Consider the following 10,185-nt stretch of genomic DNA (forward strand, 5'->3'; position numbering starts at 1 on the left):
GACTGGCAGTTTCAACGTCCAATCAGAAAGTCGTTTGGGAAATCTCTAAAGTGTCAACTAATGGCAGTGAAGGAAGGCGGGGGTGAGGCTGCGAGTGATTGAACGGGTTAGGTTGTCATTTAGTAACCAACAGAAGGTTACGAGTTAAAAATTTGGATTATTTGATCATCTGACTGGCCTTGCGCAGAGAGGAGAGACAAGAAATGAGTCGGATACCTCATATGAGGGTATTGTTGGGCTTTTGATTAGACAATTATGTCTATTTAATCTTTCGGGTTTGATTAGGGAGACACCAGTTCGCCTCACGCTAGGCTAGGTCGTTCAACTCGCGATGCTGGGGAGATAGCTGCATCATCATGTTGTTTCGGACTCCGAGTTTCAGTGAAATAAATCTGAAGTTACGCCAGAGGTAAAGGGAGTCGTCGTCATTTGGCCACCCGACAACGTGTTCTATTGATAACAAACACCAACTGCTCGCATTGATAGATTCTCTTAGGTTTACTGGCATTACATCTGTGATATTTAGCAACCCGTTGGGAAGTAACCAGTTACATTGTATCTCGTGTTAATGCCTAGCTTTGGCGCGATATCCCTAATTTTTCTCGTTTACGGTTTCTATTTGGCTACGTTATTGTTTTTGTACAAAGACGTGACCTTAGCTGAATTGTTATGAAACTGAAATAAATCAGCAACATTTTTGTAGTCATAGCCTATCTAAGACCCATAACAAACCTACCTACTTTTAGAATCGGAAGGAAAAATGCATATTTTGTATCTGGATGACCATGGTTGTGGGCTCTATACCCTAAATTCTGGTGCTGGATGATTCATATAATCCTAATCCTGAAATGTATGGACCATAACCAAAAACATGCTGAGTAGATCAAACTACAATTTTTATGTTCAAACAGGCTAATATACAAGCGGATAGGCCTTCTTGCTGTTAGGCTACCAATAACTTTCACAGAATACACATCAAGTAATTTGTGTAGCCAATTGTCACAGTTTTAACAGGTTTGTCTGTGACAATGGTTTCAACGAATCGAAAATTATAAGAAAGCACAGCTCCGTATCAATCAGTAATCAAACCGAGTTTCTTAGTCCAATATTAGTATGTTTTCAAGCTTCTTTGGTAGGTGTTGTTCACCATCCATAGCTGTCATCAGATACACGTGGAGTTCATGTCAGGACACTTGAGAAGTTCTGGCCAAAGCAGCTCCCAGCGGTGACTTGTCGGTGGAGGTGACGGGGTAGCCTCCAGAAAGAGTATTCAGTTTGTGCTGCCGTGTTTTGGGCGGCGGAAAAGACGGACACAAATAGTATAAAGTTCCTTCGATAGAGAGGCCAGTTAAAATGGCTGGCGATTGCACCTATACTCATTACAGGAATGATGATACCCTCTGTCTGTCCAAAGCTTTGCCGGACCGGGCGCAAGAGCTCATGATTGAGACTGACAACACTTGTGACTTGATTGGACGTGGGTCCATGGCGTGTTCACCCAACTTTGAGATCATAGACGGGCTGCAGTACCGTAAGAAGTTGGAGCAAGGATTCATCCACTATCGGGAGGTTTTAGACCAGGACCGGCGGCATGGGGCAATCTCCACCTTTCACCGGCGGCGGCCAGGCACGCGCCACCTTTCCCTGGAGGAAACCTATAAAGCCGTCGCCGAAAACTACTGGTGGGACGGTGAGTCTTCAGTTGGATTCGTTTTTCAGTTGTTTAAGGAGTGTTTTACTAATGACAGTGTGCTTGAGACGCCCCGTCTTCAAACCGGGCATCTAGTCTTAGCAAGACGTATTTTAAATTTACATTTAGTCATTTAGCAGACGCTCTTATCCAGAGCGACTTACAGTGAGTACAGGGACATTCCCCCGAGGCAAGTAGGGTGAAGTGCCTTGCCCAAGGACACAACATAATTTTCACGGCCAGGAATCGAACCAGCAACCTTCTGATTGGTAGCCCGATTCCCTAACCGCTCAGCCATCTGACCCCCCAAGACACAGTTCTGAGAAGTGTTGCATGAATCCCATACCTGTCAGACATAGAACGAATAAGTAGGTAGGCAAGTCTGGGTCCGACTTCCTCTAGTAGTTTCTCCATATGCTTTTAGTCGAGCTCAGATGTTCTCTACTGAAGAGAGGTTCCATCCTAGGACAGGCAGCTCTGACCAGATGGGGAAATTGTAACCCTCAGATAGAGTTGCCACTTGCCAGGAATGGTTTAACTCTACAGGTGTTCCGTCAAAGGTGTGATAAGGAAATCCTTGAGGGTTTAGGTGCAGTTCTATGGGCATATTTGAAGTAAAAAGGGCCATACAAATACTTTTTATTTTAGAAGTCTCTCAAGGAAAACACTGCTATAATGTGTATACTTTTGTCTCTGGTTTGTAACGATGATAATGCTGTTGATGACTTTAATGATTTTTCCTCAGGGATGTATTTCCACATCAGGGACTATGTACTGGGGTGCTCAGATTGCCAGAAACAGCAGAGCCAGAGAACCATGGTAAGAGAACCTCAGAACCACCCAGATGGTGATGTTCTGGTTCTGAAAGCCAGAAAATGTGAAGGCATAGCAGACCATCTCCAACTCACCAGGCTGTGCTAACCCTATCTTACTGTCTCTCTCTCTGTGTCTCTCTCGTATCAGGAGTGTGGCAGCTTGAAAGGGAGTGTCTCCAAGACAATGATGTCACACAGCCATGACATTCTGAGTAAGCTGCGGAGCCAGCGAGAGGCGGGGCTCTTCTGTGACATCACACTGAGGACAAACGGACAGTCTTACTCGGCCCACAAGGCAGTGCTGGCTGCGGTCAGCGAGTACTTCCAGGAAGTCTTTGCGGAGATGGATTCCACCCCCAGCTTGAAGACTGACATAGATTTAACTGGTGGGAGTAGGACTGAAATGGAGCTTTTAATTAGATGAAAGACGGTGTATCTTTTTTTCTACTTTTCTTCCAATCTTACACTTCCTCCTCTTCTTTCAGGTTTCAGGGAGGACAATCTTGTGTCCCTGCTGGACTTCTCCTATTCCTCCACTCTAAGCGTCCGTCCGGAGGACCTGCCAGAGGTCAGCACCATGGCCCGACACCTGGGCATGTGGCCCGCAGTCGAGGCCTGTTCCGCCCTGCAAAGGGAACAGAAGGAGACTCTCCAACAACTCCAGACGCAGTTCCAGAAGGACCGGAAGAGGATAAAGCTAGAAGCTAGGGAGGGAGAGCTTCTTGGGTTTGGGAAGGATGGCTTCAGGTGGACCCTGGACCAATCCAATGAGTCTTTGACAAACTTCCCCAGACGCTCGCCTCGCATCCCCCATAGTCCAGGCCCAGGACCCACCAGTCTCCACATGCCCCTCAGTCCCACAAACAGAATGAAGCTCATGGATTTTAAATCGCCCTCTAGTAAGAGGACCCGGCCCCCTCGAAATACCCCCTCTTCACCCCACACACACACGCGTCTCCTGCGCTCCACCCCCGGAGCGGCCCAAGAGGTCCAGAGATTGCTGCCCAGGCCCGAGAGCCCCAGACGGGGTCAGAAGCCTTGCCCGTCCTCCAGCTCCAGACAGGAGCCCAAGACTATTGTTCCCCTGGTCAGGGTCAAGGAGGAAGAGGAGGAACAGAGGGAGGAAGAGGAGGACCATGTTCGTGTGTTGGAGAAGTATCGCCTCATGAATGTTTTAGGGCTTCAAAGGACCTCCCTTCTGTCCTGTCAGGAGGAGCTGATTGGTTGGAGACAAAAGAAACGCCTCCGCAAGTTAAAGGTCAACAACTACTCCCTAACCAAGCGGAGGAAACCATGCCCACAGGTCCCTGGGCTTGCGTTCCGAAGTCTTCCCCTGTCCCTACCTCTATGCAACGCTGTTAACACCCGCCTACTCAAACAAGTCATTAAGACTGAGCCCAGTGATCCAGTCAACATGGTGATAAGACTGAAAAGACCAAGGTCTGCCCCTAGACCTGTTCCACCCTCTGATAGGAGCATGCGCAGTAAAGTGGTGTTACCCAACCTGCGGCATCCAATCTCCAGGCAGCCCTTTGGTGGTCGGGAACTCAGGCGTTCTGTAAGAGGGAGTGATGGTGCTCCTTTTTCTGCCCAACCTCCACCTTGTCATGACAACGCCAAGCCTCTGAGGAGGAATGTTATCAGGATCAAACCGGAACCGTACGACTTTGCCATCTCAGCACCGCCTCTCCCTGTACACAGTTGCCATGGTGTCACACACATGCACAACCCTCCTCTTACTAGGGCACACCCCCGGGACAGGGTCAACACCACGAGGGCCGTCCGCTATAACAGTGGTCGGCCAGTGGCAAAGACCAAGGTGAGGATGATTGGAGGTAGAGAGGTTGGCAAGGCCCAGCGGCCCACCAAAGAAGAGTGCCTCAGGTCGGACAGCAGACTTCTTCTGGAATCGGGTCTAGAGGAATCTCTGGGAGTTCTCAGAAAGAAGAGAGATACTGTGGCAGTCGGCACAGATCCCGACGTTGCCCCTGTCCCCCATCTCTACACTCATCCGCTCTACCGGGCCATCAAAGAGGAGCCAGTGGACCCCCTGCCGGTGGGGCTGCCCTTCTCCGAGCCTCCCTCTCCAGACCTGGGAAAGCGCCAGAGCAAGCCCCCTGTCAAGTTGCTTGACCCTGGCTTCCTCTTCAGCTTCTGCCGGCCCCCAGGGGGCCCAGTGGGGGTGGTGAAGAGGGAAGAGGAGAGTGTGGATATCTGCTTGACACGCTCAGTGTCACGGGGAGAGAGGTTTGGGGACGGTGCGGGCCCAGTTAGGGTCCTGAGAGCTCGAGGACTTCCCCCAAACCCCACCTCAACTCAGGTTAAGAAGGAGAGAGTGGAGAGGAGAACGGGCCACGACAAAGGTCACAGACAAGGCACTCGCTCCTGCCATCACAAACACCAACCCCCCCCGCAACACAAGCTCTCTCGCCTGACTAAAAGCCCCCCGCAAAGCAAGTCCCCCACACATGGGAGGCGCTCCCACGCAGTCAGCGCAGCAAGGTCAAAACCTGGGACCCCACGGGACATACCAAAGGTATGATACTGAGGCAGGGACCAGGAGAAGGAGGGGGCAATCCGTTTGCTGTGTGCTCATCCTTGGTTTCATGCATAACTAGAATCAGATTGTCAATGGTTTAATTGCACCGATACACACAGGCTCAAATGGCTCTAGCTCAGCTGTGCGATGTTTTCCAGTAGACTCCAGAACATTCACCTTGTCAGCTGCTGACTGTCTTGCTCCTTTCTTGCAGAAGCGTACTGGGCCCCTCCCCCTGCATGGCCGAAGCGCCGTCCTCCAGCAGTCGGTTCGCAGAGCGCGGCTGAAGCAGCTGAGAGGACTGAGGTCTGGGAGGGGTAAAGGGTGGGCCTCTGGTAGCCCCCCCCCCAAGGCGCCCCACTCCTGCCTGGAGTGCCACTCCTCCTTCCGAGACTGTGATGCCCTCCTCATACACCGCATCCGGCACATTAAGGGCAAACACTGGCCCTGCCCTGTACGTGTACCCTAACTACCCATAACCTTACCTCTTATTGCTCAACAACCCCGAACACTGGCCCTGCCCCATACATGTACTACAACTACCCCTTTCACCCTATCATTTATTCCAAATCTCCCTCTCACTGGCCTCAATAATTGCCCCTTCAAACCCTCTCACTGCCTCTCATTTTTCTAACAATGCCTAACTGCCCATCTTACCCTTGAATTATCCCAAACATTGCCCATAAACCCTATCTGCCCCTTTCACTGCAAAACGACATCCCCTCCCCGCCCCCCAAACACTGACCAGGCCTGTACTTGAATCCCCAGTGATTGTCTTAACTTCAACCTGGCATTTGTGACATTGTCTGCCTCAATTGACTCAATTGTCTCTCTCTCCTTTCCCCCTCTGTAGCTGTGCAGTAAGACCTTCTTCAGACAGAAGAATGTAAGGAACCACATCAGAACACATGACCAGCGGTTGTATCGCTGTCGCAGCTGCATGGCAGCCTCCTGAGGCCTGCTCCAGGGTTCAGGGATCTGCAGGGGACTGAGGTGGGTGGCTGGGTGCCTCTTGACTCTAGCTCCTTGGGACAAACCACATAGGACAGGTTGGGTGTGCGGACAGCATTATGATTCGTTGTCAATGTAAAAATGAAATTGTGTCAGGCAATTCATAATGTGTGTTACAGCTAGGATGTCATGGCAATGAACGTAGTACATAGAAATGTACAACTTCATGTCATAAAGTTGCGATTTATTACAGGGAGAAGGTCTGAGGCAACTGGAACAATGAAGAGGGATGGGCACAAGGTGAACAGAAGCTTGTACATGCGAATCATCATTGACACACGTGCGCATTCAAGCATAACGCTGTGTGCCTCTGTGATGTAGTTACCGTGATCCAGATGACTATGTACTATAGTGATGATCGATTGTTGATGTTCTGTTATTTAAATAAGATTATAATTTAAAGTTTGCGTCGCCGTAGCTACAGGTGATACACTTGAACGTTACACTCAGGGGGTGGGGAACTGTGATGTCATTGTATAAGAATTATTTTCAGTTGTTTTTTAATAGTTTGTTGGGCATTTCTTCTTTACTGGCATAATTACATGGTAGAGTGACAGGAAATGTAGGGGAGAGGACATGCAGAAATAGCCTAGGCCGGAATCAAACCCAGGGCTCTGAGGTATGCGCTCTTAACCGGTGACCCACCGGCATGTCCCGTTACTGCATGATAAAGACATCACAGTTAAACGCTCATTAGATGTCTTTGTAATTGAATGGAGAATTATGATAAATATTATTCCTTCTGCCATTATTGCTATCGTTATTTTTCTATGTATAGACAAATCTTGAGTGCACTTATTCCATAGCTTTTGACAAACCTAAGAGAGGTGGAAGAGTTGTATATGGAAGGTTCAAACAGATATCTAAGTTGGGAGTACTTGAAGCAGGGTGGAGATGATGTGAGTGGGTATACTTGAATGATCACAAAGGATTAGAAGGAGGTGGTGGTGGGAGTGGTGTGCAGGTACAGAGGCTGTTACAAGAACCTTAAAAATGGTATCCTGCCTTTCTTGGTCCCCTACTTGGGAATTTCCCTGGACATGACAGGATTGGTCACAGCTGTGTACAAGAGCACATGTATTCACATTTGAGAGAAAGGTGTCTGTTTAGGGTATTGATGATGGCCCCAGTCACGTGGGTCTTGAGTTGTGGTAGGTTTCCCATTGAGTGTGTCGGGTAGGTTATGATTGTGGGTCGGTTAGAGTCTCTCCACTTGTGTCAGTCGAATTGGCTCCCCTTCATCCAGGGTTACATATCGTGAGGGCAAGGTGGCCGAGGGAACGGGGATGAGGGGGTTAAGGAACTGAATGTTTGTTCTTGCCTCTCGTCTTCGAAGGTGTCCCACTTAAAGGAAGTGTGTCAGTGAGGTTTTAATGTGAATCTTTACCAGTGTAACCAACACATCTTTTCTTCTCTCTGCTCCTCCATATCACATCCCAGGCTTTTAACTGTCAGATTTTTGTTTTTTTTATACATGTGATTCTTTCCCTCCTACTACACATTTTTGAAACATTTGAGGTGTTTCAGAATTTGTTTTTTAACTGTCAGTTATTCTCTCCTGTAATTAAAGGTACAATAGGTAAGGTTTATTCAGTAGAAAATATTTTGTCTCCTATAAACATGTTGTGTAAGTAAATGAGGCCCTCTGGGAGTTGTTTAGCAACACAGAGCTCAGTGCCAGTGGAATGTCAATTTCATATTTTGGAGTGGCCTGCTACTTTCCAGTCAATTATGTTCCATCAATCCTGTTCCAACCAATTGCCTTTGGCAGACCTTTCTCCTTGGCTTATTTTGTTAAACCACTGTCAATCAAACATGAGCTGGAGGAAAGCACTGAAGTTAAGAGGTGCTGTTTCTCTTATTTGAATTTATTTTGTTATGTAATGCTACCTATTGCAGCTTTAAGACATTTCTTTCTTTCTCGAATTAGATTTTATCGGCCAAATGATTCTAATGAAGCTATCCTGTAAAAAATAAAGCATAAAATAAAACTTTTGCCTTTTACATTTCCATGACTGTTCTGTTCTTCAGTCCTGTAGTGTTGATATTAGTATGGTTCACAGTTGTCCCTGTATAGATGGGCTGGTCCGACATATATTTAGGAGGATTAAAGGCCTCAACCTGTTGCTCCATCACGCTCCAGGATCTCACTCATGCAATTCTTATATCGGTTTAAAATGTGCTTGTCCACCACCTATTTGTGTGACAAATGCAGCTTAACAGTTTCTGATGCAAATCACAACAACATATGTGTTGTTTACAATCTTCAGACGAAGCTGTTACTGCTGCATCATCCCTGTACTTTGCCATCCAACCTCCCAGTGGATCAATAGTGGTAGATCATTGATAGCTACAACATGTAAATTATAGAACATGGATCCATTTGATCAACAGAGATAATGGCATTGACCAATATTTTGAAAGCATGCAGTACCTTATACTGACATTAGAGGGAAGCCAACACAAGGTAAACACTCACAGACAGTATACAAAATGACTAACTGAATCAGATAGACACATCTTGGATGTGTTTGAGTTGACATTTGGATGAGGGTGGATTGGTATAACACTGAGGTGAAAGTCATCGCTCTACTGTTAGATTATAGATTTTATTGTAACGCAAGCCTGTTACGAATTCTCTCATATGACCACATACATAACAAATGTGGGATTTATACGGAAACACTAACTGATTCGTTATATCTGATGAAGTTGGACTGTTTTCCTTCAAGCCAGTAATCACATCCAAATAGTTGTGTTTCCTGCCTGGTTCTTAGGGGGCCATTCTATCCTGTGGCTGTGAATGCGGGCAGGGGGCTTATGGGAGTTTAGGGAGCTGAGGGAGTCCGCCCAGGAACAGCTGACAATTTATGCTAGAGGGGCCCCCACATTCTCAAAGAGAAAGGGGGGGGGGGGTGCTGAGAGAATCAGAGAGAGAGACAGAGGGTAAGGGAGGGGGGAGAGGTCGAAGAGGATAGGAGGTGGGGGTGAAGGGGTGCTAAAAAGGAGGAGGAGAGAGCAGAGAGCTATGGTGAGGAGAGAGGGAGACAGTCTTGTTTGTAGCTTGTCAGCGATTGCTGGAGACAAGCTTCCCCTCCATGTGTGAAAGCTACTTGGCAGGAATGCTTGGGCCATACCAAGTGTGGCCAGCCAGGAGGGGTGTTCAAGGAGGGAAACAGACCCGGAATGAGCAGCCAGTATGTGGCTCAAATAATCCTTAGGCAGCGTCTGTGCTTTGATGTGTGTCTTTGTGTGTGTGTATGTGTGGGTGTGAATAGGGTTGCAGGGGAGAGCGTTGTGTATGGATATGTGGTCTCTCTCACCAGCAGCAACAAAAGAAGAGGAATGAAACACCCCCTTTTCCCCCTCCCCACCTCTCCAGAGAAAGGAGAAAAAAACGGAAAGAAAAAAGATGATGAAATCTGAAGGGGTCCTGCAGTGTGGATGTTTTTCTGTGTGTGTGTGTGTGTGTGTGTGTGGTGAGGGAGAGGGGGGGGCATGTGTGTATGTTACTGTGTGTTTTGTGGGGTTGGTTTGCAAGTCGTCATTGCATGCACATATTTCGTGTCACATCTACACTGTGTATGTGTATGAATGTGCACAACTATACTGATCTTCAGCTTGTGCCTCCTCATCTCCCCAGCAGGGGTTGTTCTAGTCTTGGGAATGAGTGTGTATGTGTGTGTGAACGTGTGTGTGTGTGTGTGTTGTTATCCTACAGTAGCCTGTTGCTCTCTAAAATCCCCTCAGATCCCAGACGGCAGAGAGAGTTTTCTCATGTCCACAGATATACAGTCTTAGTAAACACATGGGTTCTTCTCTATGAATGAAGAACGTTCAAGAATAAATGAAACATTTGGATTTTTGTACATTGTGAACATAGGTAATCAGTTCACTACCTCACTCCCTTCTTTTCCCTCCTCCCCTTTTCCCATTGCTCTCCCCGCACCCTACTCTGTTCTGTATCTCTTTTTTCTCTCGCATACTCTTTGTCGCTGTCTCTCTCTCTTTCTCTCTCTCTAACCTTCCCTCAGTCACTCTCTCTGTCACTTTCTGTCCAATACACAGGCACACATACACACAGACACGTATTCACGTTATGCACACACACACCAAATATCTGTCGCCGT

General features: G+C 47.6%; 1 protein-coding gene across 3 annotated transcripts; it reads left to right on the forward strand.

Moving 5' to 3' along the window:
• Positions 1–160: 160 nt before the first annotated feature.
• On the forward strand, positions 161–8,031 carry si:dkey-229b18.3 (uncharacterized). Of its 3 annotated transcripts, none has more exons than XM_067228172.1 (7): positions 161–409; positions 1,415–1,690; positions 2,436–2,509; positions 2,654–2,891; positions 2,991–5,041; positions 5,259–5,498; positions 5,898–8,031. In XM_067228172.1, the coding sequence occupies exons 2-7, from the start codon at positions 1,441–1,443 to the stop codon at positions 5,997–5,999; spliced, it is 2,955 nt and encodes a 984-aa protein (XP_067084273.1). In that variant the 5' UTR covers positions 161–409; positions 1,415–1,440; the 3' UTR covers positions 6,000–8,031. The 3 variants fall into 3 exon arrangements, with proteins under 3 accessions (XP_067084273.1, XP_067084265.1, XP_067084257.1); XM_067228164.1 differs by lacking the exon at positions 161–409 and having other exon boundaries at positions 1,129–1,690; positions 5,898–6,037; positions 6,249–8,031; XM_067228156.1 differs by lacking the exon at positions 161–409 and having other exon boundaries at positions 1,129–1,690.
• Positions 8,032–10,185: the final 2,154 nt, after the last annotated feature.

The sequence above is a fragment of the Osmerus mordax genome, chromosome 2 (genome assembly GCF_038355195.1).
Source record: "Osmerus mordax isolate fOsmMor3 chromosome 2, fOsmMor3.pri, whole genome shotgun sequence".
NCBI lineage: Eukaryota > Metazoa > Chordata > Actinopteri > Osmeriformes > Osmeridae > Osmerus > Osmerus mordax.

Bases quoted from the DNA above. Each gene is read 5' to 3' on its own strand.
- si:dkey-229b18.3 (XM_067228156.1), top strand. From the start codon at position 1,354: ATGGCTGGCGATTGCACCTATACTCATTACAGGAATGATGATACCCTC. The intron at 2,510-2,653 runs GTAAGAGAACCT...CTCTCGTATCAG, and splicing joins AGCAGAGCCAGAGAACCATG to GAGTGTGGCAGCTTGAAAGG. The intron at 2,892-2,990 runs GTGGGAGTAGGA...CTCTTCTTTCAG, and splicing joins GACTGACATAGATTTAACTG to GTTTCAGGGAGGACAATCTT.